Source organism: Culicoides brevitarsis, chromosome 2 (assembly GCF_036172545.1).
Source record: "Culicoides brevitarsis isolate CSIRO-B50_1 chromosome 2, AGI_CSIRO_Cbre_v1, whole genome shotgun sequence".
Lineage (NCBI taxonomy): Eukaryota > Metazoa > Arthropoda > Insecta > Diptera > Ceratopogonidae > Culicoides > Culicoides brevitarsis.
The window spans coordinates 29,969,960-29,996,175 of record NC_087086.1 but is presented as its reverse complement, the minus strand read 5'-3'; the positions used below and the strand labels follow the sequence as shown (position 1 = coordinate 29,996,175).

The following is a 26,216-nucleotide window of genomic DNA, read 5'->3' as shown; positions in this document are numbered from 1 at the left end:
TAAGACATAAAATGTGAATTTTTGGACTGATTTGAACTCAAAAATCATCAATTTCAAAGATTTTCTGTCTTAAAAATATACAAAAAATTATTTCAAAGCATTTTTTTGTAAAATTTATGACTTTTTCGATAAAATCAACCAAATTAATCAATTTTTAGTTCAAAAAGTTGAATTTTTTAACGTAACATGATTCAAAAGTACTAAAAATCCATCAAAAAATGAAGAAAAAAAATTCTTTGCTTTTTTGTAATTTTTTTTTTATTATCTTGGAATCATTCCCATAATTTTTTTTTTGCAAAGTTTTCCTTTCACTTAAGCGACCTTTGATGCCAATCGTTTGTCACGTTCCTCGGCGATACTCAATTTGACACCCTTGCCCTTTGGCAACGAGATGTAAGCCTTGGCGCCCTTGCCGATGATGAAGACGTTCGTCAAACGCGTGGCAAAAGTATGACCATTGGCATCGCGCACATGAACAATCTCGAAGGATCCAGGATGTTTTTCGCGGCTCATGACAGTGCCGACACGACCCAAGTTACGTCCGCCTGTGATCATGCACAAGTTGCCGGAATCGAATTTAATGGTATCGGTAATTTTGCCCGTGGCAATGTCCAATTGAACGGTGTCGTTGATCTTGATCGCTGGATCGGGGAAACGGATGGTACGACCGTCGTGTGTAACCAAATATGGGACCTTTTTGGGTCCGACGCAGGTCTTCTTGACTTTGCACAACTTGTACTGTTGAGAAAAAATGGAAATTTTTGTTAGAAAAATGTCGAAAAATGAGTAAAATGTCTGCATCACAAATGTTATCAACTCTTCATGGAACGGAAGAGACAATGACCGTCGGATACAATTTCAATATTGGCCATGTATTGACTCGAATAATGTGAGAAATCATTATAGCGAGCTTCGACAGGCCCAAATTTCGTGGAAAAGTCACTTACTTTAGCTTCTTCGGCTGAAATACGATGAACGGTGAAACGTCCCTTAACGTCATAGATGAGACGGAAGTACTCGTTGGTCTTCTCGATGGTGATGACATCTGAAAATTTCAAAAAAATCCCAATTATTAACTGATTTGAGCTCAAAAATGGTAAATTTTGAGGGAAAAATGAGTGAAATGTATTCCATTAAGGAAGCTGAGTTTCGCACTGCAAAGTCGCTACCCAGGGCAAACAAGAAATATTGATCTGCGAGTCATTTTAAAACTATACAAAATAATTTCCGCACAGTGGTCGATACAACTCGCGATAAAAATGTAAAAAAATACAAAATCTTAACTCACCCATGAATCCAGCGGGGAAGTTGGCATCAGTTCTAACTTTGCCATCGACCTTAATCAAGCGTTGCATGACAATTTTGGTGACCTCGGGACGGGTCAAGGCATACTTTAGCCGATTGCGCAAGAAGATGACCAAGGGCAAGGACTCACGGAGTTTGTGTGGACCTTGGGATGGACGTGGGGCGAATGTTCCGCCCAATTTATCCAACATCCATGCCTTTGGGGCATGTAAACGCTTCAAATGCTTTTTGGGACCTCGAGCCTACAACAAAAAAAATCATTAAAAACTCATTTTTAGCCAAGATAAAACAAGGAAATTAAGCATCTTCGATAATGGTCATACAAATGTGGTGTATGTGTGAGGAGGTTTACTGTCAAAAAGTCTTGCACGTGTACCAAAACTACATTTAATCACTTTTTACGGCGAGAGTAGCGATTTTGCACGCAAATCCTCTAGCAATATCGCAGGCGATGCACTTCAACTGTAATTTTTGACCATTTTGGATGCTTAATTTCACTTAAATCGCATTCATTTTTGGAAAATGCGAAAATTTCACTCACCATGTTTCAAAGCACAGAATAGAAAGAAGGAGATTAGCGATGTCAAAAACGAATATATTTTGACAGTCGGCGATACTTGATGGGCATCACTATTTTGAACATTGGCGACACGTTTGAAAAAGTCGTTAATCGGTTGGAATCGGTAAAATTACTTTCATGAACCACAAAAAAAGCTAAAATTAGGCATTTAAGGACCTTTTATGGTAATTTTTATCTATTGAAATGCATTAAATTTCAGTTTTTGACACTTTTTGTTCATTTTTACTCATTAATTTTACAATTTTTTTGAAAATAAATTCAAATTTAGAGCTTTTTATTTGAAAATTTCCAAGTGAAAAGTTAAAACTGAAACTTAACGAAAGATCTTCTTCAAATTTGCTTTGTTTTATCGACTTAACGAAAGATTTTGTGCAAAAATTTTATTTTATCGATTTAACGAAAGTTTTTTACATTAAGAAATATTAAATTTTAACAAATGATGGACTTAACGAAGGTAATTTATGGGAGGTAGAGTTTTAAAGAAAAACTTAACGAATATCTTTAATTTTATTTTTTTAACAAATTAAGAATAAAGTTAACGAAAACTTTTAAAGTTAAGTATAAAAGCAAGTTTTATCCAAATTTGAGAAAAAAAATATAGATTTTGAGCTTTTTGTTTAAAAATTCACAAGTAAAAATATTTAATAGAAACTTAACGAAAAATCTTTCTACTGAAACTTTAACTTAACGAAATTTTTGAATTGAAAATGTAGATATTACTTCGAATAATAAAATGAATAAATCTTTTTCAAAAAAGTTGTTGGAGAAGATTTTTTTAACGAAAATAGATTTTCGAAAAATATTAAAAACTCTTTCGTTAAGTTTCAAAATTTGGATAGAAATTTTCTTAAAATTCTCGTTAAGTTTTCGTTAACTTCAAATGTTTTCGAAAAAAGAGGAGAGTTTACTTAACGAAAACTTTTTTTATTAAGAAAAAAAAAAACGAAAAAGAAAATTTCAATCCAAACTTAACGAAACTTTAATGATTATTATTCATATTTTGTAAAGAAAACAATTTTAGTAAGGGATTAATTTTAGTGGTCTGAAAATTTAAAAAAATACTAAAAAATTTTAAACAAAAAAATGTATTTTAAACTTAACGAAAACTTAACTTAACGAACAAATAAAATTTTCATTTAAAATTAAAAAAAAAATTAAAAAGAATTAAAATCGAAAATCGAAAAAACTTAACGAAACAAATTTTTTGTTAAATTTTTTTGACGAAACTCAACGAAAAATGGCGCAAAATCCCCATCCAAGCAATATATTGCCATCAATATTCCTTTTCTCATCCCTCTCTATGCATACAAAAAGTGAACAATCACATGTTGCATATGTTTTTGTTTTTTTCATTCACTTGCTTCTACCACTACACGCGCACTTTATTCATAGGAGAGATTCTTTACTTCATTACTTCATTCTTGTATTCAGTTGCATTTCGGACGTGAATCGGTTCTTTCGTTCACCAGAAAAACAAGTCAAAATTTAATCATTTTTTCCTTTTTCATTTCCTGAAAATGTTCTACCGGTAGGTCAAAACGAGTGAAAAATATTCTTCATTCATAAAATCCAAAAAAATATTCAAAAAATCACGAAATTAAGTGAGATAAAGTCCATTGAGGCGAGAGACGATTTGAAACATCGCACGAGTTTGAGAGTTAATGAAGTTATTTTTAGTCCTAATTAGAATAGAAGAAGAAACAATATGGCAAAAAATGTGAATGAATGCATCGAGTCACAGACAAAATATGCTGCAATATGCATTTTAATAATCATACGTCGTGCTGTCGACAGAAAAAAAAACATTTAAAAAAATGTATCGTAAGCAATAAAAAAAAGTTGTTGAAAATAAAATCTATTCTCGTTAAATAAATTTTAATGCCACACAACTTCGCTGCTTTGTAGATGGACTTAAAGACAAAAAGACGAGAATGTGTGTGTGTTTCTATTGAAAAAATAAGAAAAACAACAAACAAATGGAGCTTCATGACCGACATCTGAATCATTTTTGTGAATAACCAAAAGTTCAATTAAAAAGTTTCCGAAGAAAACAATCAAGATGATACAATTCGTACGCAAAAGAGTTTATTAGAGTCAATTAAAAGTACAGTGTTGATGAAATCACGGAACATAAGACGAAGTTTTAAGACGAAAACGCACACAAATGTAAAAAGCATAGTTGGTTGGACCAATACATGCTTAAATTTTGAAGAAATTTTACAAAGTAGAAGTTATTACATGTTGTTGTGACTAACTTATCTCTGCGTATGGACTCGAAATTTTCTAGTGAATGAAAGTACAATGATCTTTTTTACACACATTTGTTTATTTTATTTAGACGGTATCGACGATTAGTATGGAAAATTGGAGTATTATGGAGTTTTAAAGTGAAAAAATTTGAATTTACGTAAAAAATGAGACTTAAGCGCTTTTTTGGTGAAAAATTATGATTTTAAGTGAATTTTCATTAAAAAATTTTAAAAATGAAAATCCTTTAAGTTATTAGAAAATTAATTATTAAATTAAATTAAATTAAAAATTAATTTTTAAATAATTTAAAATTAAAAAAAAAATAAAATTTTAATTAAAAAAATTTTAATTAAAAAATTTTCGTAAATTTTGTGGAAAAAAAAGATTTTAGGTCCTTTTTCAAGTTCATGAGTTTTTTATTTAATGTTATTTATTTTTTATTATATTTTTAAAGGAATTAAATTTTTTTTTACAAAATTTATAAAAATTTTTGATTTTTATTTAAAAAAAAAAAATCATTTTAAATTAAAGACATTTTAAGTATATTTCATAAAAATGTTTTCCGAGGGTCAAAAAAATCAAAATTTTACATTTAAAAATTTAAATTTACCAAATCTTTTTTAATTCCTCAAATTTTTCAAGAAAAAATAAATACTTTTTTGACAATTAAGGAATTAAAAACTGTAAGTTGAAGTAAAAATTTTTTGTTCAAAGACGAAAATTTAGTAAAAAAATATTTAAATTCATGAAAAATGTCAATTTCTGACATTTTTTATTTCTTTAATTTTTTATTAATTTATTTTTTTAATTTTTATTTTTTTAATTCTTTTTTTTTATTTATTTTTTTTTAATTTCTTTATGGCACTTTTTTCTAATTTTTTGCTTTAAAAAAGTCAGAAGCTGAAATTTTACGAGAAAAAAAATTCATTTTTAATTAATAATTTTGATTTTTATCAAATTTTTTGCCTTTTTATAATTAAAATTTTTATATCTTTTTTGGATTCAAAAATTCCAAATAATTCCTCAAAAAATTAATTAAAAATTAAAATTTTTCACAAAAAATGCACTTCAGTCCTTCAAAACCGACAGACGTGTCAAAATTTAAATTTTTCTCCCCGAAAATGAGCTTCACACACGAGTTCAAGTGTCTTCTCCTAATCATCGTCACCCGAAAAAAATATTTAAATGATCAATCGAACCACGTTACAACACTCCGATGCTTTATGTAATGCCTTCCAATGTGTAAAAAGAGCTCGCATCGCATTGAAAAAGTTGAGCGCTTCTTCTTGCTCTTATCGCTTTCGGACTTCCGCCGTACATACTTCACTTTTGATGATAAGAACTGTGTGTAAGAGCCATACGTCGTCGTCGCGGGACTTCATCTCACACAGATTTTCGTGATGCGTGTTAGTTAGAATTTGAATTTTGAACAAATTCTTTCGTCTTTTTTTCTGTCGTTGCAGCTCCTCCTCGTGAACATTCTTTAGCGCTCGTGGGGAAAATGGAGTGTTGAAGCTACCAAAAAAACTAAAAGAGAAAAAAAAATTGAAGTACAAAGAATTAAAAATAAAAAAAAAATAAAAATCTAAATATGAGTACCAAATTAACGTGGAAGAGTGTCGTGTTCCTATTTGTCGTCGCTGCTGCCACAAGTTCATCGGATAATGAGCATTATCAGCCACCGCTCGAGTGTAACGATCCATATGGTCGTCCGCAACGTTGCGTGCCCGAGTTCGAGAATGCAGCGTACAAAGTGCACATCGGCGCCACCAATACATGTGGCGAGGACGGTCCCACGGATTTTTGCGTGCAAACGGGCTACGCGAATCGCAAGAGTTGCGAGCAGTGCCATCAGGGCGACCACACATCGCAATACCTCACGGATATCCATGATCCCCTGAATCCCACATGGTGGCAGTCCGAGACGATGTTCGAGGGTATCCAAAGTCCGAATCAGGTCAATTTGACATTACATTTAGGTGAGTGACGTGATCTCTCTGAAATATTTTTAAAAAAATCGTCAAATCGTCGTAACATACAAGATTTTGTTGAAAAAAGGTCGTCGTTGATAACAATATTATTTTTTTTTTCTTCTCCCACAAAAAAAAATAAACTCTCACAAACACAGGCAAGTCATTTGACATCACGTACATTCGGTTGGTCTTCTATTCGCCGCGTCCCGAATCGTTTGCCATCTACAAGAGAGTTACCGAAAATGGACCATGGATACCATATCAGTATTATAGTGCAACGTGCCGTGATACCTACGGACTACCAGATACGGTTGCCATTAAGCAGGGCGAGGATGAGCAACGGGCTCTTTGCACGAGCGAGTACAGTGACATTTCGCCGTTGCGCGATGGAAATATCGCTTTTGCCACCTTGGAAGGACGTCCTTCTGCCTACAATTTTGATCACAGTCCCGAGTTGCAGGTAAGAAAATTTTAAATTTTTATATAAACTTCCTTTAATGACCCTCGAGAGTAAGATTTTCTAAATTTTAAAGAAAAAAAGTTTTAAAAAAATTAATATTTTTCAATAAAATGATCAATTTTTGAAATATTAATTTTTTATGCTAAATTCGTCAAAATAAAAATTAAAATTGTGATTTTTAAATTAATTTAATTTTTTTTCGAATTTTTCATCAATATCAAAAATTATAAAAAATAAATTATTACATAACAAGAAATGTAAATTTAACTAAAAATGAATTTATTTGGATTAATTTAAATAAAATAATTAATTTTAATTTCTTATTAACTAAGTATTGAATTTAATCTAATTCTAATTATTTATTTAAAAAAAAAAATTAAAAATATTTTTTATTTTTTATTTTTTTTGTAAAAAAATATTTTTTTATTATTTATTTATTTTTTTTTTTTTAAAAAATATTTTTATCTCTTTTACTTCATTTTATATTTTTAAGAACTTTTAAACAAATTTTTTTATTAATATTTTATTTAAAAAATGAATCATTGCATAACAAGATTAATTTTTATAAAATATTAATTTTATTAATTATTTTATAATTAATTAATTTAAATTGATTTCAAATTTTGTAAAATATTTTTTTTTTTTTTTATGATTTTTTTTTAAATTTTTGAAATTTTTATTTTTATTTTTTTTTTTTTTTTAATTTTGTTGATCTAACAAGATTGGTAATTTTAAAAAAATAATTTATTTTATTTCTTAATAAATTATTAAATTTTAGATTTCAAAAAAAATTAAATTTAATAAATTTTTATATTTATTTTTTAAAAGTATTTTTAATTGAAAATCTAAAAAAATCTAAATTAAAAAAAATTTTTAATTGAAAATCTAAAAAAATCTAAATTAAAAAAATTTAAAAAATTAAATAAAAATTTTTATAAATATTTTTACCAAATATTTTCAAAATTATATTAAATTTTAAATTTTTATTTTATTTAATTTAATTTATTTTCAAGATATATTTTATTTTTTATTTTATTTAAATTCAAATTACCTCGTGAATTTTTTTTAATTAATTTTCTATCATTTCCTTGCAGCAATGGGTAACTGCCACTGACATCCTCATCTCGTTAGATCGCCTCAACACGTTCGGCGACGAAGTTTTCGGCGATGCCGCTGTCTTGAAATCCTACTTTTACGCCATTGCCGATATCGCGGTGGGTGCTCGTTGCAAATGCAATGGTCACGCATCGAAATGCGTCGAAAGTACGGGCTTCAATGGCGAACGAACGCGCGTTTGCGAGTGCAAGCACTTTACCGACGGACCGGACTGCGAAAAATGTTTACCTTTCTACAATGACGTGCCATGGGGACGCGGAACAATGAAAAATGTACACGAATGTAAACGTAAGTATCAATTGCTCGACGAGATGATGAAAAGAAGTGCGACAAGTTTCCTTTTACGGGCACACGAAGAAAGAAAGAAACAAAAGTTTTTCCATAATAAATCAGAACAAACACAGTTTTTCTCGTTTGACGAGATTTGACGTGTGTGTGATTGATTTTTTTTTTGTGTTGTTTCTCATATTTCTGCTAGAATGAGAGAAATATTTCGATACAGTTTGAATTTGATCGCGATGTGGATTGGATATCTTTTCATCATCTCATTGTTGCTCTCGGAAACGGAGCCTTATCTCAATGTTCAGTCCGATTTGTCGCCACAACGGTTCAAAAAGTGGTATTTTGTCAACTGTAAAGCCCCAAATTTCCTTTAAAAATTAAAAAAAATTAAAAAAATATTTTTTTTTCAGCTTGCAACTGCAACGGCTTCTCCCAAAAATGCTATTTCGACCGTGCTTTGTACAATTTGACGGGCCACGGAGGTCATTGCATCGATTGCGCCGCCAATCGTGACGGTCCCAATTGCGAACGTTGCAAGGAGAACTTCTACATGCGTGACGACGGCTATTGCATTCACTGCGGATGCGATCCCGTTGGTTCCCGATCACTTCAGTGCAATTCCGAGGGCAAGTGTCAATGCAAGCCAGGCGTGACGGGCGAAAAATGCGATCGTTGCGAAAGCGATTTCTACAATTTCGGTCCGCACGGATGTCAAGCTTGCAATTGTGACACTCGTGGATCACTCGATAACGTGCCTGCCTGTCATCCCGACACCGGAATTTGTTTCTGCAAGGAGAACGTGGAGGGACGTCATTGTCGCGAATGCAAACCCGGCTTCTTCAACCTCGATTTGGACAATAAATTTGGATGTACGCCGTGTTTCTGTTACGGACACACCTCGGAATGTCAATCGGCGCCGGGATATTCGATCGTTTCAACCACTTCCAACTTCAATAAGCATCAGGAAAAATGGATGGCAGTCGATCGTGACAATCATCCAGTCGATTTGAAATACAATCGATACAGCCAGAACATCGGGGTGAGTGCTCATGGCAATAATTTCATCTATTTCCTCGCACCGGAACGTTTCCTCGGCGATCAACGTGCCTCCTACAATCGCGTTTTGAAATTCCGCTTGCAACTTGTCGGACAACAGCGACCTGACACATCCCCCTATGACGTCATCTTAGAAGGCGCCGGCACGAAAATCTCCTTGCCCATCTTTTCGCAAGACAACAAACTGCCCGATCAGCAAATCCGCGAATATTCCTTCCGTTTGCACGAAAATTCCGAATATTCGTGGCAACCGAGTCAATCGGCGCGTGGTTTCATGCAAATTTTGAGCAATTTGACGGCAATCAAAATTCGTGCCACGTATTCGCACGAAGGCGAAGGTTTCATCGATGAAGTTGAGTTGCAAACGGCGCATCGTGGCGCTGCGGGACGTCCTGCCTCGTGGATCGAGCAATGTACCTGTCCCGAAGGTTATTTGGGACAATTTTGCGAGTCATGCGCTCCCGGGTATCGTCATAGTCCTCCAGGAGGTCCTTTTATGCCTTGCATCCCGTGCGATTGTAACAAACATGCGAGTATTTGCGATTCGGAGAGTGGGCGGTGCATCTGTCAGCATAACACGGCGGGCGACAATTGCGGACAATGTGCGAAGGGATATTACGGAAATGCATTGAGTGGAACGCCGTTTGATTGTAAGAGATGTCCTTGTCCCGATAATGGAGCTTGTTTGGAAATGCCGGGAGGTGACGTTATTTGTCTCGAATGTCCTGTTGGATATGTTGGTAAGTTTTTTTGAGTGAAAAATTAGTTAAAAATATTTTGGTTTAAGTGTTTTGTAATTTTTTTGAAAAATGTTTAGAAAATATTTCGAATTTTGAGAATTTTTGAAGAAAATTATTAAAAATTTTGCTAAAAGACAATAATTTTTAAAATTTTTAGTAAAAATAGTGAATTTTATGTAATTTTTTATTTAATTTTTAATGAATTTTTTTTAACATATATATATTTTTTTTGAAATGATTAAATTTTAATTTTTTTTAATTAAAAATATTTAATTTTTTGAGAAAATTATTTTCAATTTTTAGAAAAAGGTTAAAAATTGTTATATTTTTAATTAAAAATGTAAAAATGTGTAAAGAAATTTAACCTTAACTTTAAATTTTGAAAAATTGATGCACAAAAATAAGCAAAATTTTAAAAAATTATATAAAAATTTTAATTTTTCATACTGCTTGATACTCAAAATTTTGACATCTATTGACTAAATTTTACTTTTGTTTACTAAATTTTTAATTTAAATTTTTTTTTAATAGGTTCTCGTTGCGAACTTTGCTCTGATGGTTATTATGGTGATCCAACTGGCGTCTCTGGAAAAGTTCAAGTTTGTCAGGCATGCGATTGTAATGGAAATGTTGATCCAAATGCTGTTGGTAACTGTAATCGTACGACAGGAGAGTGCTTGAAGTGTATTCACAACACTGCAGGACCTCATTGCGGACAATGTTTGCCAGGTAAGTTATTGAAATGAGCTCAAATTAGGGTTTTTTCATGTTGAGCCATTAGAAATTCATTTAAAACTGTAAGAAAAAAATTTTCAAAAATAAAAAAAAATAGATTTTAATTTTTTTTTAGTATTTTAAGACGGATTTTCTATGAATTTCTCTCAAAATTTTTATTTAATATTTTTTTTAATTTTTGTTTTTTTAATTAAATTATTTCTTTAAAAAAAATTAATTAAAAAAAAAAATTTAATTAAAATCAATTTAATTCAAAAAATCAGATTTTTTTCAAGCCTTTAATTAAAAAAAATTTAAAAATTATAAAATTAGTACATAAATCCAATGGGGCAAAATATTAAATTGAAAAATTTAATTTTTAATTAAAAAAAATTTAAAACTTAAAAAAAAATTTTAAAAAAAATAATTTTAAATTTTAAATCATTTTTTATAAATTTTTTTTTTAAATTTTTTTTAAATTTAAATTAAAATTTTTAAAAATTTAATTAAAAAAATTAAATTAAATTAAAAATTTAATTAAAATAAATTAATTTTTTTCTTTCACATGAAAGAAAATTTCCTTTAAATTTAATTATTTATTTTATATAAAAAAATATTTTAAAAACTTTTTCCTTCATTATTCTAAAAAAATTTTTTTTTGGGACAAAAAATTTGAAATAAATTTGAAACGACTTTATTAAAATAAGAAAATCGTTATCTTGAATGATAAACAAGATAAGTTTCCTATCGAGATAAGAGAGTTATTGACTTATTTAAGTCTATTTTTTGCAAAAATGACGTTCATTCGTCTATTTCTTGTCTTGTGTTTGCTTCATTTTGCGATTTCCTTACTCGATAAGTGCCAAAAAGGTTAAATTTTGTTGAAAAATTACCAAAAACCAAGTTTAAAATTATTTTTTTCTTCAAACAGGTCACTTTGGAGATCCATTTGCCTCTCCCCACGGTCAATGCGAGCAATGCAGATGTTATCGTCGTGGCACGGAACAAACTGAAGATGGAGTTGACATGTGCGATCAATTGTCTGGTAAGAATTTTTTAAAAATTTCATCAAATTTCTTGCTTCAAATGACTTTTTTTCCATTTCACAGGCAATTGTAACTGCAAACCCAACGTAATTGGTCGCGATTGTAACGAATGCAAGAACGGCTATTGGAACATTGCTTCCGGAAATGGTTGCGAAAGTTGTAATTGCGATCCAGTTGGTTCCTTCAACTCGTCGTGCGACATCTACACTGGGCAATGTTATTGCAAACCTGGCGTCACGGGCGACAAATGCGACCAATGTCAAGCGTACCAATACGGATTCTCGACGGAGGGCTGCAAACAATGCGATTGCGATGCCATCGGCTCAAAGGGACGTCAATGCGACCAAAACGGGCAATGTCCATGTAACGATAATGTCGAAGGCTTACGTTGCGATCGGTGCAAAGAGAATACTTATGATCGTGAAAAGGGATGCGTTGATTGTCCAGATTGCTATAATTTGGTTCAAGATGCCGTAAATGAACATCGCGAGAAATTAGACGCTCTTAAACGAACGTTGCAAGATATTGCCAATAATCCGACAGTCAGCGACGACGAGGAATTCGAGTCGAAATTGAAGGCAACCCAAGAAAAACTCGATATTTTGTTGGATGACGCGAAATCAGCAGCTGGCGGTGGCGATTTGACTCTCGTTGAACGTGTCAATGAGCTTCATGATAAATTATCGAACATCCGTGACTTGTTGGATAGCGCGGATCAACTTCAACAAACCGCCAACGGAGAAACGGACAAAGCTAATTCAATCGCTGTTCAGCTGGAGAAGACTATTTTGCAAGCCAACAAGGAATTAACGGTAATTTTTAAAGAAAAAACTTGAAAAAATCAATTTTTATTAAAAATTTTAATTTTTTTTAGGACGCTTTGGAAGTTCTTCAAACAGATGGGCATCAAGCACTTCAACGCGCAAAGGAACGTTCCGCCTCTTTGGACAACCAATCCAAGGAAATTAGCGAGATTTCGCGTCAAGCACGTACCTATGCCGATAAACTTGAAGCGGAAGCCGAAACAGCAAAGGCAACTGCCCAAGAAGCCCTCGACAAGGCAACAAAAGCCTTCGAAGTCGCCAAAAACACGAATAACTTGCAACAACAAATCAACGCCGACATCAAGCAAAATATCTCAACCGAGTTGAGTCAATTGACACAAAAATTGGAAACTGTCAAACGCATCACCGAAGACTCCCTGGAGAAGGCAAATGAAGTTTACGACGATGCCCTGACCTTGTTCGCTAACATCAACTCGTTATCGGCTCCGGAAATCGACACGAAACAAATTAAGGAAGACGCGAAGCGATTAATTGAAGAAAGTGACCGAATTCTGAAGGAATTGGACGAAGTTGTGGACTCGCATGACAATTTGCTGAAGGAAGTTGCGGAAAATATCGAATTGGCGAAGATTTTGATCGCAAGGTAAGTTCGAATAAATTTAAAAAAAAAATTTTTTTCAACATTTTTTTGTGATTTTAGAGCGGAAGCACAAAAAGCAGAAGCAATTGAGATGTTAGATGATGTCAAAGTGTCACATACGAAGGCTCTTGAGGCAGTTGAACGTGGAAGCAAGACTTTGAAGGAAGCGAACGAAACTTATCACATTCTTGCTGGTGAGTTTTTAGTCAAAACGCATCAAAAATGACGAAAATTTTGTTAATTTTTACATTTTTTTATAATAGAATTCCAAAATAAGATTAAACAATCATCCGAAAATGCGCGCGTTGCATTGGAACAAATTGGAAACATCGAGAAACAAATCAGAGATGCTGAAGTTTTGGTCGATACTGCTGAACAAGTAAAAAATTTTCACCTTTAAAGACTCAAAAAATAATTTTAAAAAATATTTTTTTCTTTTAGGCACTTGATGGAGCGAAGAATAATGCCAACGATGCTCGTAAAAATGCTCAAGAGGCACAAGAGAAATATGCTGAACAAGCTTCAATGGTAATTTTTCCTAATTTTTTCAAGAAAAAACGATTTTTTTCAATTAATTTTTTTACAGGACGCCGAAAACATTCGTCGCAAGGCAAACGAAACGAAAGTTGCCGCGCGTCTCCTTCGCAGTGAAGCTGATAACTTGAATGCACGTGTCGCCTCCACGGAGATCCGCATGAGCAACTTGGAAAATGCCGCGAAAAAAGACGACGAACTCACGAAGGAAGCCAAGGACAAAGTTGGTCAAGCGAATGCCGATGCAGCAGAGGCCCAAAAGCAAGTTGAGAAGGCTTTGCGTGAAGTTAACGCCATCACCGAAGAACTTGCCAGCTTACGAAATATCGATGTTGAGGATTTGAATCGATTAGGTGCGTCTTTTTTTCTTCTTTTAACCGAAAAATGTCTTTAAAATTTTTTTTTTTTATTTTTTTTTAGAACAACAACTCGCCGCTGCCGAAGCCGAACTCCAACGTGCCAACTTGGATGCCCGCTTGGAATCCCTCACGGAGCTCAAGAACAATCAAAATTCGATGATCAAAAACTACAAAGACGACATCCGGATGTTGGAAGCTGAGGTCACGAATATTCGACTGATTGCCGAGTCACTGCCCGATGGATGCTTCAAACGTGTGCGACTTGAACCCTAAAGGAATTTTCGATGTTTGTCTCTCTCTGCTGATGCATTTAAGCCAATTTAATATTTTTTATAAGTTAAGTACAAAAAAAAAACAGAAACAAAAAAAAATATGAATCAGTGCCCAGTAACTAAATTACAAAAAACTGCCATAGATGTGCCTTAAAAACGTTTCTCTCCCGAAATGGCCAAATATTAATAAAAATGGAATATAATTACTTACAAATTTTACTTTTTTTTCTCCGAGACTTAAGTTAAATAAAATAATGTACTTGAAATTTATGATTAATTTTTACGATATATGAAGATTAAAATATGAGAATAAAGTTTATTATGTGTAAAATTAAAAGTTTTTTTTATTTTCTTGATCGATAAAGACTTTATATAGCTTGAATTTTTCTAAGTCGAATAAAAAATATTAGACAAAATTAGTTTCTGAAGCTTTTTTTCTTGAAATACCGTAATTTAAATAATTCTCATGGAAAAAAATCAATTAAAAAAATAGAGCAATATTTTTTTATTAATTTTTAGAAATTTTTTTAGCAATTTTTCAAACAAATTAGAATAATTTTTTTGAATTATTTTTTTGTAAAATGTAAACCAATCAAATTAGAATAATTTTTTTGAATTATTTTTTTTTTTTTTTTGTAAAATCGTAAACACAACTTTAAAATTTCTTTAAAATAATTAATTTAATTTCTATTAAAAAATTTTTTTTTTAATTGAAAAATATCCGTTCTCACGCGTTTTCGCAAAAACTATGCGTTTCCGAGCATATGTTTCATGGAGAAAAGTGATTCTTATGACTCAAGGAATGTTTAGCGCGAAAAAAAATGAACAAAAAAAATTTTCGCCGAAATCCTCTTATCCGCATGAACTTGCTTTTTAGACAGTAAAATGTTCCAAAAAGCCTGCGAATCACAGGAATGTTACATAACTCCTTCTTTCTTTACCACTAAAAAATTTTCAGCAGTTATATTTTTTATAGTTTTGGAAAACCGTACTTAGCACTATAAAGTATGAAATAAAAAAAATATTTAAAAAAAAATATTAAAAAAAATTTTAAAAAATATTAAAAAAAAAATAAATAAAAAAATAATATAAAAAAAAGTATTTTATGAAGTTTTTTTTACATATTCATAATTTAGTTTTAATTATTTTAAAAATCTTTTCAAAAAAAAGAAAAAAAAATTAAAAAATAAATTTATTTTTGTTTTTGTTTTTCTATAAATCAGCAATGAAACAAGTTCCTTTGAAATATCATAAAAATTTCGATTTTGATTTACCAAATGTTTGATGACCAAAATGATTATAAATTTTGGGCTAGTTGTTGCGAAAATTTTGCAAGAAAATGACTGGACTGGAAATCTTCCTGCTGGGATTGCTTTTTTACGGTTTAACGAGAAATAATCCGAATAATAATTCAATAAGTCCAGTTCATAAGTGCTGTAACACTGCATCCGCTTGCACATTTTCGGATGTAAAAGTGAATCCGACTGACTTTAAATGGCAACCAACGACAGATCAACCGAATTTTCGATTAATTTTTTTACGACAATATTTGCAAAAATTTCCAATCTTTGGAAATTTGGGATTTACGAGATTTAAAAATTCAGGAAATTGCAGAAGATGCTTTTCACAGCTGTCAAATTTTGAGGAAATTGGATCTTTCACAAAACCAGATTCAAAAATTACATTCAAATACCTTCAAAGGACTAACGAATTTGGAGTATCTTGATGTAGATCACAATCAACTGAAGGAACTAAATGGCGTGAATTATTTATTCAAAGATTTGCACAACTTAAATACCTTAGATTTGAGTGGAAATAAAATTATAGAATTTCCTGCGGAAAATCTCAAAAATAATCGTAAATTGATGAAAATATATCTAAACTCGAATGGCTTGTCAGATCTGGAAGTTGAGAAACTCGTGGAAATTCTGCCGGATCTCAAAGAGCTGTATTGGACTGATAATGAAGTTTCTTGCACGCGAGCCTCGGAAGCAAATAATTTCTTAGAATCCAAGGGAATATCATACGTTTTCGGTCATCGCAACGAAGAACATGATTATTTAACAGAAAGTATTGGAGATTAAAAGATGAAAATATTGAATTTATTTTAAAATTATAGTTCAAATTTCCGAAACATGAAATCAAAGAAATTCAAGAAAAAGAAAAAAAACTTTGGCGCGGACGAATAACTGCGCAAATTTAAAGGAATTGTGTCTAGATTTTAGTCATATCAAAAAATTACACTCAAATACATTCAAGGGATTGACAAATTTGGAAGAACTTTCGCTTTCCTACAATAAATTGACAGAACTCGATGACAATTTGTTTGAAGATTTGCACAACTTAAAGAAGCTAGATTTATCCGGAAATGACATAACAATTTTTCACCCGGAAATTCTAAAAAATAATAAAAATTTAAAGGAAATCTGGTTGCATTTAAATGACTTGACGAATTTAGATTTTGAAAAAATTGTGAAATTTTGTCCAAAACTCAATGGATTACACTGGGATGGCAATCAAGTATCTTGTTCTCGAGTTAAAGAAGCAAATAATTTTTTGAAATCCAAAAATATTGATTTTTATTCTTTTAAGAGTTACAAAAATCGTAGCTATACAACAGACACAATCGATGGCTTTCAGTGTGTTCCAGACGAAACATGGAATACTTTATTTTCGAAATCAGATGAAATTAAAGAAATTGATGAAAAAGTTCAGGAAGTAAAAGTTTAAGAAAAAAAACTTGAAATTTTTGGCGACGAATATGAAGAATTAAAGCTTAAAATGGAGTCAATGGAAAAGGAAATAAAAAGTTTAACTGAAAACATGGAAGCAGTGGTCTTCTCGTTATACTCCATCAAAGATGATATGAAGCAAATGAATGAAAAATTGGACATTTTTTACTGCGTTGATAACCGAAAAGTAAAAATTCCTCCATTAGTAACTTCTCGCAAAAATGCGCGAAAATGGAGATATGAATTCGTTAAAACAAAAATTGTAAATGGGAAAACAATTTTAATATATAAAAAGCATTTAAAAATGGATGAAAAATAAAAAGAAATTGTAATCATCAATAACAGATTTATTGTTTTGCCAAAATTGCGTTTATTACGATTTATTATGGTTTTTTCTCTTAGCATTATCTACATTACGGTAATTACCATTGATAACCTTTCACGGATAAGAATTGCGAACGTTGGTTTTAAATTCAGTTTCTGTTCAGATTTTGCCACAAAATGAATCTTAAAGTCATTATTCTCGCTTTTATTATTTCGACTTGTTCGGCAAAGTCTCTTAGCTGTGTAAAACACTTTTTGGGATCTTGTATTTTTTCTGGCATAAACTTAACTTTGTCCGATTACGAATGGCAACCAACGGCGGATGATCCGGATTCAGTTTTAAAGATTGATTTTAAATCAAGTGTAGTTCCAATTATGTACGATAACATTTGCAAGGCCTTTCCGAAATTAGAATACCTAAATATTAATTCACTCAAAATTCAAAAAGTGGCGGAAAATGCTTTTCATAACTGCACAAATTTAAAAGAATTGAAACTAAGTTTAAATCATATCAAAAAGTTACACCCAAATACCTTCAAGGGATTGACAAATTTGGAAAATCTTTGGCTTCAAAATAATGAACTTACAGAGCTCGATGACAATTTGTTTGAAGATTTGCATAGCTTAGAGAAGCTAAGTTTATCCGGAAATGACATAACCAGTTTTGATCCAGAAATTTTAAGAAATAATAAAAATTTGGAATCCCTCTGGTTATGTGCAAATGACTTGCCTGATTTAGATGTTGAGAAAATTGTTGAATTGTGTCCAAAACTCACAATATTGGCTTTGAATGAAAATCAAGTATCTTGCTCTCGAGCTAAAGTAACAAACACATTTTTGAAATCTAAAAATATTGAGTTTTATTCTTGGAACATTAAATATCGAAATTATACAACAGACACAATCGATGGCTTTCAGTGTGTTCCAGACGAAACATGGAATACGTTATTTTTGAAATCAAATGAAATCAAAGAAATTCAAGAAAAAGTTCAGGAAGTCGATTTTTTGAGCGGTATTCAGAAGAAACTTGAAACGCTTGGAGACGAACAAGAAAAATTTAGGCATAAAATGGAGTCAATGGAAAAAGAAATAAAAAGTTTAACTGAAAACATGGAAGCAGTGATCTTCTTGTTATATTCGGTCAAAGATGAAATGAAGAAAATGAATGAAAAATTGGACAATTTTAGTGATATCCGAAAAGAAGAAATTCCGCAAAATGCAATATATGAATACTTTAAAAAACAAAACAAATTGAGATTTTTGAAACAAAAACAATAAGTTATAACAAGTTTAAATAAAAATGGATAAAAATAGAGAGAAATCAGAATCATTTTTACTACAAAATTTTAATTCTTTTTTTAAATAAGTTATTTTATAAAAAAATAAATCTATAAAAATTACCGTAATGTAGACAATTCTAAGAGAATTTGATAATCTGTTCTCTTTACGAAAATTGAAGTTAAAACTTGTTTTATCAAATTTTTTGAAGAACAAAAGTTTATACGTTTTTGATGTATAACACACTCATATAGATCGATTTTGAAAATACATCAGTATCAAAAATTGTCATTTTTATCGCTCAACCTTCAATTTTGACGATTTTTTACTGAATTTCTTCCACAACTTGACAAATGTCAGTTCAAATTAGTAATTTAATGATTTTACGTGAAAGCTGAGAAAATTTCATGAAGATTTTTCATAGATCATATTGCTCTTAAACCTCTCATTATGGTCAAAAATTACAAAAATTCATTATTTTGACACATCTGAGACCCCGTTTCACTAAATTTTAATGAAAAAAATTTTTTTGAGCGCCAAAAATATTTTTTTCTTGCATTTTATCGATTTTTAGATTTTTAAAATTTGGAGCAACTGCTCGAGCAGACTAAACTCTGCTAAAATAATTATTAGAGCAGAGTTGGAGCAAACTATCAAAACTACGAACGTTAGACCATATCATAATTTCTAAAAAAAAAAAATCAAGATAGGCATATTAAATGAAAGTATGTTCTTTTAGATCTTTAATTGTAATTCCTATTTTTTTAAAGATATTTTCATATTTTTATATTTGCTAAAAATCTTGATTGAAAACATTTCGGTTCCGCTGAAGAAATTTATCTCGCGCCAAATCTGAGTCAGGACGTCGCGGAGTGCAATCGTTCTCGAAACGCGAGACCCGTAATGTGATACACTTCATCATTGATCAACTATCATATTAATCTTGTCACTTGAAACTCATTCATACCACACAAGGAAGCTTTTTTAATAATGCGAGTATAGTTTGTTGTTGGTGTCGTTGGCAGTAGGTAAAAAAGTAATTTAAGGACTCTATTCTGCAGAGCTTGCAATGACATGCGTGATGTAAGAAACGTCTAGCTTTATAAATTGCCGCTCTTGCAGGAGATACTTATTTGCTGATTTCTTTCACATGCTTGCTGAAGTTTAGATTTAAGTTAAGTTAAAAAGACCCAAATAGCTGTTTTTTCTGCACTTTTTCAACATTTTCTTGGCCGATTTCGACACGAACTTTATCTTTTGGTGCACTTGAAGATGATAAAATGTTATAGTGTAAAAAAATTCAAAACCATCCCAAAAATCGTTTAAAATATATAAAAAAAATTTAAGAAAATTCACTTAACTTTAAAAATAGCCATAAATTTTAACGGTTATTATTTCTCTTAGAATTATCTACATTACGGTAATAGCCATTTCATCTAACCTTTCACGGATAACCTTTAACGGATAAGAACTCCGAACATTTAGAGAATTAAAACGAATGTTTGGTTTAGATTCAGTTTCTGTTCAGATTTCGCAACAAAATGAAGCTTAAAGTCATTATTGTTGCTTTTATTATTTCAACTTGTTCAGGAGATTCAATTAAATCTCATAAATGTGGAATAGGAATATTTTCATATTGTACTTTTTCTGGCATAAACTTGACTTTGTCCGATTACGAGTGGCAACCAACGGCGGATGATCCGGATTCAGTTTCAAAGATTGATTTTGAATCAAGTGTAGTTCCAATTGTGTACGATAATATTTGCAAGGCTTTTCCAAAATTAAAAGAGTTATATATGGATTCTATCAAAATTGAAAATATAGCGAAAAATTCTTTTTACAGCTGCACAAATTTAATAGTTTTGAGCTTGTCTTCGAACCATATCAAAAAATTGCACTCACAAACCTTTAAGGGATTGACAAATTTGGAAAAACTTTGGCTTGATAATAACAAATTGACAGAACTTTATGACAATTGGTTTGAAGATTTGCGCAACTTAAATAAGTTAAATTTAGCCGAAAATGACATAACCAGTTTTGCGCCAGAAATTTTAAGAAATAATAAAAATTTAGAATCCCTTCAGTTGAATTCAAATGACTTGCCTGATTTAGATGTTGAAAAAATTGTGGAATTGTGTCCAAACCTTACAGAATTATTATGGAATGACAATCAAGTATCATGTTCTCGAGCTAAAGAAGGAAACATTTTTTTGAAATCCAAAAATATTGAGTTTTATTCTTGGACAATAAAATATCGAAATTATACAACAGACGAAATGGATGGTTTTAGGTGCGTTCCAGACGATACATGGAAAACCTTATTCTATAAATCAGATAAAATCGAAGCAGTTGATAAAAAAGTTCAAGAAGTAAAAGTCGATTTGTTGGGCGATATTCAAAAAAAAATTGAAACTTTTGGAGAAAAACACAATGGATTTAAGCACAAAATGGAGTCTGTGGAAAAAGAAATAAAAAGTTTAACTGAAAACATGGAAGCAGTGGTTTTCTTGTTATATTCGGTCAAAGATGAAATGAAAAAAATGAATGAAAAATTGGACAATTTCAGTGAAAACCGAAAAGATGAAATTCCTCAAAATACGCAACTGATTTACGAATACTTTAAAAAACAAAACAAATTGAGATTATTGAAAGAAAAACAATTTTAACAATAAGTTTTAGCAAGTCTAAGCATTTTAAAAATGGATGAAAAATAAATAGATGAAAAATATTCAAATTTTAAGGTTTCCTAAAAATAAGGCTCACACCAATATGAATATGAATATGCTGAATATGAATTTGATAATATTTGACATTTTTTTTTCTACCTTAATCCAAAAAATTAAGAATTAAGCACCATTGATAACCTTTTACGGATAAGAATTCCGAACACTTTGTGAAATAAATCGAATGTTGTTTCTGTTCAGTTTCTGTTCAGATTTCGCAACAGAATGAAGCTTAAGCTTTTTATTCTCGCTTTTATCATTTCAAGTTGTTCAGGAGATTCAATTAAATCTCATCAATGTAAAGAATTTTGGGGAACTTGTATTTTTTCTGGCATTAATTTGACTTTGGCCGATTACGAGTGGCAACCAACGGCTGATGATCCTAATTCAGATGTTATTGAATTTGAATCTAGTTTAATTCCGTTTGTGTACGATAACATTTGCAAGGCTTTTCCGAAATTGAATTTCTTAGATTTGGTTTCAATAAAAGTTGAACAAGTAGCGGAAGATGCTTTTCACAGCTGCACAAATTTAAAGAGTTTGAGTCTCATGATTAATAATATCAAAAAATTACACCCAAATACCTTCAAGGGATTGACAAGTTTGGAAAATCTTTGGCTTCAAAATAATGAAATGACAGAACTCGATGACAATTTGTTTGAAGATTTGCACAACTTAAGGAGGCTAAGTTTAACCGGAAATAACATAACCAAATTTTCACCTGAAATTTTAAGAAATAATAAAAATTTGATAGAAATCCGGATAAAATCAAACGATTTGCCTGATTTAGACGTTGAGAAAATTGTGGAATTGTGTCCAAACCTCACAAAATTGGTTTGGAGTGACAATCAAGTATCATGTTCTCGAGCTAAAGAAGCAAACACTTTTTTGAAATCCAAAAATATAGAATTTAATTATTCGGAGGACTACAAAAATCGTAATTATACAACAGACGAAATCGATGGTTTCCGGTGCGTTCCAGATAGCACATGGAATACGTTATTCTCGAAATCAGAAGAAATTGATGAAAAAGTTCAAAAAGTCGATTTGTTGAGCGATATTCAGAAGAAACTTAAAACAATTGGAGACGAAAACGATGAATTTAGGCCTAAAATGGAGTCAATGGAAAAAGACATTAAAAGTTTAACTGAAAATATGGAAGCTGTGGTCTTTCTATTATTCTCCATCAAAGATGAAATGAAGCAAATGAATGAAAAATTGAACAATTTTAATTTCGTTGATAACCGAAAAGAAGAAATTCCGCAAAATGCAATATATGAATATTTTAAAAAACAAAACAGATTAAGATTATTGGAAGAAAAAACAATTTAAATAAAAAAAATTGCAGAAAATTTTTCTCTATTTCAATAAAATAGTTTCTGTTCTACTCCAGATTTTATATCAACTTTTACCTAGTTTAAAATGAATTTATTTATAAAAAAAGAAATCATACAATTTTTTTTGTAAAAAAATAAGGCAAATATTTGAGTAAAATTAATTTTTTTTTGTGTGATTTTTAGAAAAAATCTTTTTATTATTTTTTATTTTTATACCTACTTTTGATTTTCGATTAAAAAAATTAAAATTTAATTTTCTGTAGAAATGTTCAATTAATTGAAGCCTCAACAATCCATGATCAAATAAAAATTCTCGAAAAAATATTTCGATCGACATTTTTTCTTTATTTTACTTTTAATCATTAATATTTTCCAACTGCTGCAATACTAAATTACCTAAAAATTATTCCAAAAGAAGAATTATTCCGTAATAAACTCAAATTGTACAATTTATCAATTATTTGCTTAAATCTGCGTAGATACTTTACAATTATTAGTCAGTCTCAATTAAAAATACTTTTACACTAAAAATATTCAATTAAATATTTATTGGAATGGTTCAAAAAGAAATTTTCACTAAATTTTTGTCTTTTCTTTTATTCTGAGATAAAAAATTAAATTTTAATAGAAAGGCATGGAATGAGTATTTCAAGAGGAAAAAATAAATAAATTAGCACCGGAATGCAAGAAAAATTGTTAGATGGCACATTATTTTTGTCTTTTTTTTAAAGAATGGGAATGAAAAGTTTAAAAGTTAAAAATTAAATTATATCTAAGTGCTTAAAAAATCTTTAAAAAAAATATTCTAACGAAAGATTTTAAATTAATAAAAATAAAAAATCTTCTAAAATTGATGATTTTCCAAAAAAATTACTTCATTCGATAAAGTTTCAGTAAAAACTTTAACAAGAAGCTTGGAATCGTCTTTAAATTAACTAAATTAAAGCTATTTTTACAATTTCTTTACGTATTTCTCGTATTTTTTGAGACATTCTTAAAATGTCGTAACTTTTCCTAATTTCAGCAACTTTTTCCGCTTTTTCACGTTCAACTTGCTCCAGAGACTCGTTGTGCCGGCAACCAACAAAAATTCATCCGTAAAATCGTGATCGCCTTCGCCTTTGGCACTGTGATAGTCGACGTCGTCCAACATGGGTTTACTGCTGTCATTGCCTAAGCCAACGCCGCCGTTTTTATCACAAGTCTTCTCGGAACGAGAATCGCCGGAGACGAAACCGCTTTCGGGACGCGAAAGGGATTGCTGGTTGTTCCACTGGATTTGGTTGAACCATCGGGCGACTTTTGCAGTTGATGAGAGCTGAAAAAAATTTTTTTTTGTGAATATAAGAATTTTTTTGAGGTAAGATTTTTTTTTCTGATTTAAATAAATTAAAAATAAATTTATTTATAAATTTTTGTCCCACAAATTTATTTTCTTATAATTTAAATAATTTTTTTTTTAATTATTTAATTATAATTTAATTTAATTAAATTTAATTTTAATTTAATTTTAATTTATGTGAAAATTTTAATTTAATTTTAATTTAATTTTTTAATGCAAAATTTAATTTTTAAATTAATTTGTGAAAATTTTAGTGTAAGAAAAAAAAATGAAATAAATAATAATAAAAATATCTAAATATCTTAAATATGTTTAGGCCGCTCCAAATTTTTTTCTTTGTTTTTGTTCCCTGCCTCTAAATCCAATCCAATGGGACAAAATAAAAAAAAAAAGTTAAAAATTTCCTTTTCCTTTTTTTAATGCAAAATTTAAAATTTTTAATTTAATTTGTGAAAATTTTAATTTCAAAAATTTTTATGGTTATACATATTTATGAATTTTTTTTGTTAAAAAAAATAAAATAATAATAAAAATATCTAAAATATTCATGAAAGTTAAAATTTTGGCACGACACTATAAAAAGTATTTCAAAATTTTTTTTTTAAAAAATTTTGAAAAAAATGTTTTGGGACAAAAAAAAAAAAATTTGGAGCGGTCTTTTTTAAAATAAAAAAAAATTTTTTAAAAAAAAAATATTATAAAAAATATTATTAGGTATAAATAAAAATATTTAGAAAAAATTAAAATAAAATTAATATTTTTAATTCTATTCTTTTAAATTTTTTAAAATATTTTTTTTTTGTTTTTTCGACTTCTTTCAAAATCAAGGGAAAAAAAATTAAAATAAATTTATTTTTTTTTTAATGAAAAATAAATGAAAAACATTTAATTAAAACATATTTTCTTTATTTATGTACAATTTTTCTCTATAACGCGTGTATTTATGTGTGACAATAACTTTGGAAAGTAACTTTGGGCGTGCTCCTTCATTCCTTCGTCAACGCGGGAGGAATCAAAATGGAATACTTTGGGTTTTGAAGAAAAAAAAAATGAATTAAATTAACAGAAACTCCTTATTTGGTTGTGTGTCTCGCCCATTGCGTGCGCTGCATCTCCGTCATCATCTGACTCCGACTAGGAACTTTCTCGCTGCTGCTTCGCGTAATGAAACTCGGTGTTGCCGAGCCGCAAGACGACGTCGCCGACGCCATTCGTTTCAGCGTGCCACGTTCGTCTGTCGTCACAATGCCCGGAATCGACACTTTTTTCGATTTTTTTGGTCCTTCCTCCTCTGTCGTCGTCGTCGTCACTGGGACAATAACTTTCACCTTGCCATCGTAGTTGACAGTCGTCATGGTGCCAAATTGCGATAACGGCCTAATAAATTGCGGCGATTCCTGACTGCGTTTGCTGCTTGCGGGACTCGTGGTTGTCGCCGATGTCGTCGTCGTCAAGTTATCCAAACTCTCATCTAGACTTAAGCCTAACTTATTACTATTTAATGGAGTGCTCATGTAGGGTGACTGTTGCTGCTTCACAACATTCGGATTGTTGTTGTTGTTGTTGCCGAGAGGCGTTAACGTGCCGCCGCTCGGCGAGCTATTTTGACTGCCAAATTGCTGTTGTGGCGCCTGCTGCTGCTGATTTCCGTACAAACCGTATGGAACGCCGCTGGCAGTGAAGCCGGGATTTAATTGTCCCAACAAACTCAGGTTCTGCAACTTATTTAACAGTTCTTGGTTCAAATTGTAAATCTCCTGTTGTGCCAATAACTCGGCATTTTGGTTCTTTTGCTGCTGCAATCCTTGCAACTGATTAATCGAGGCAAGGGTATTTTGCAAATTCATCGCCAATGCTGACGAGGACGGTTGAAATTGCTTATTTAACGTACTAAAGGGACTAATATTGAGTCCCGAGGCGCCTGGCGAACCCAAACTGAGGGTCGAAAATGACTGGAAATGCAAAAAAATTGAAAAATGTCAGAAATATTTTTTAAAAACTGACTTTGACCACCAAAAACACTCCAATTAAAACGCACTTACCTCCATCATCCAACGGCAAATGCTACTTTTTGGTTATTTTTAAGCGTACACATCTAATTGTCTCACACAGAAGTCATAAAAATAAGCTTGTGACTTGTTAAAAGTTCAAATTTTGATTAGTTTGCGTTTTTTTTTTCATCATGCGATCGAGTAAATTCGCGACACGTCAATATTTCAACCAAAAAAAATCGTTACTCACTTGAGGTGCAAGTCCAATATTTCCTGCGCCAGCACGATCCGAGTCTTGATAGCCACCAATTGCAGCGATATGTTCCAAAAGTTCACGGTTTTGTTGTAAAAGTTGCTGAGTACGTGCCTAAAATACA

At 30.9% G+C, this 26,216-nt stretch overlaps 4 protein-coding genes across 7 annotated transcripts in view; 2 read left to right on the top strand and 2 right to left on the bottom strand.

Moving 5' to 3' along the window:
• Positions 1-233: 233 nt before the first annotated feature.
• LOC134832777 (small ribosomal subunit protein eS4) lies at positions 234-1,905 on the bottom strand. Its single transcript, XM_063846927.1, has 4 exons — positions 1,847-1,905; positions 1,289-1,547; positions 948-1,045; positions 234-738 (listed from the first exon to the last, which is right to left on the bottom strand). Exons 1-4 carry the CDS (start codon positions 1,847-1,849, stop codon positions 313-315), a joined length of 786 nt encoding a protein of 261 aa, XP_063702997.1. The 5' UTR covers positions 1,850-1,905; the 3' UTR covers positions 234-312.
• A 1,424-nt stretch (positions 1,906-3,329) lies between these two features.
• On the top strand, positions 3,330-14,414 carry LOC134830107 (laminin subunit gamma-1). The gene is made up of 14 exons (XM_063843478.1): positions 3,330-3,413; positions 5,599-6,114; positions 6,264-6,568; positions 7,663-7,972; positions 8,377-9,762; positions 10,294-10,491; positions 11,408-11,521; positions 11,586-12,334; positions 12,397-12,950; positions 13,008-13,141; positions 13,211-13,326; positions 13,389-13,475; positions 13,534-13,834; positions 13,902-14,414. Exons 2-14 carry the CDS (start codon positions 5,727-5,729, stop codon positions 14,111-14,113), a joined length of 4,854 nt encoding a protein of 1,617 aa, XP_063699548.1. The 5' UTR covers positions 3,330-3,413; positions 5,599-5,726; the 3' UTR covers positions 14,114-14,414.
• A 1,037-nt stretch (positions 14,415-15,451) lies between these two features.
• On the top strand, positions 15,452-18,446 carry LOC134828916 (leucine-rich repeat-containing G-protein coupled receptor 4-like). The gene is made up of 4 exons (XM_063841907.1): positions 15,452-15,580; positions 15,717-16,060; positions 16,260-16,830; positions 17,400-18,446. The coding sequence occupies exons 1-4, from the start codon at positions 15,452-15,454 to the stop codon at positions 18,444-18,446; spliced, it is 2,091 nt and encodes a 696-aa protein (XP_063697977.1).
• A 4,512-nt stretch (positions 18,447-22,958) lies between these two features.
• The window catches only part of LOC134829941 (capon-like protein), a 28,605-nt gene continuing 25,347 nt past the window's right edge, over positions 22,959-26,216 (bottom strand). For 3 of the 4 annotated variants that reach the window (XM_063843252.1, XM_063843251.1, XM_063843253.1), the window contains 2 exons: positions 26,090-26,206; positions 24,788-25,800 (listed from right to left, as the gene is read on the bottom strand). In XM_063843252.1, coding sequence (XP_063699322.1) covers positions 24,922-25,800; positions 26,090-26,206 — 996 coding nt within the window. In that variant the 3' untranslated portion in view covers positions 24,788-24,921. Of the gene's footprint in view, positions 23,825-24,787; positions 25,801-26,089; positions 26,207-26,216 lie in introns of those variants that run through there. The other variant, XM_063843254.1, reaches the window with a different exon arrangement.

Coding starts and splice junctions, on each gene's coding strand:
- LOC134832777 (XM_063846927.1), bottom strand. Junction 1,046..1,288: donor CTTCCCCGCTGGATTCATGG/GTGAGTTAAGAT, acceptor TGAAATTTTCAG/ATGTCATCACCATCGAGAAG. Junction 739..947: donor TTTCAGCCGAAGAAGCTAAA/GTAAGTGACTTT, acceptor TTTTCTCAACAG/TACAAGTTGTGCAAAGTCAA.
- LOC134830107 (XM_063843478.1), top strand. CDS start 5,727: ATGAGTACCAAATTAACGTGGAAGAGTGTCGTGTTCCTATTTGTCGTC. Junction 12,335..12,396: donor AAGCCAACAAGGAATTAACG/GTAATTTTTAAA, acceptor AATTTTTTTTAG/GACGCTTTGGAAGTTCTTCA. Junction 12,951..13,007: donor GCGAAGATTTTGATCGCAAG/GTAAGTTCGAAT, acceptor TTGTGATTTTAG/AGCGGAAGCACAAAAAGCAG.
- LOC134828916 (XM_063841907.1), top strand. CDS start 15,452: ATGACTGGACTGGAAATCTTCCTGCTGGGATTGCTTTTTTACGGTTTA. Junction 15,581..15,716: donor CCGCTTGCACATTTTCGGAT/GTAAAAGTGAAT, acceptor TTAAAAATTCAG/GAAATTGCAGAAGATGCTTT. Junction 16,061..16,259: donor CTGCCGGATCTCAAAGAGCT/GTATTGGACTGA, acceptor ATGAAATCAAAG/AAATTCAAGAAAAAGAAAAA.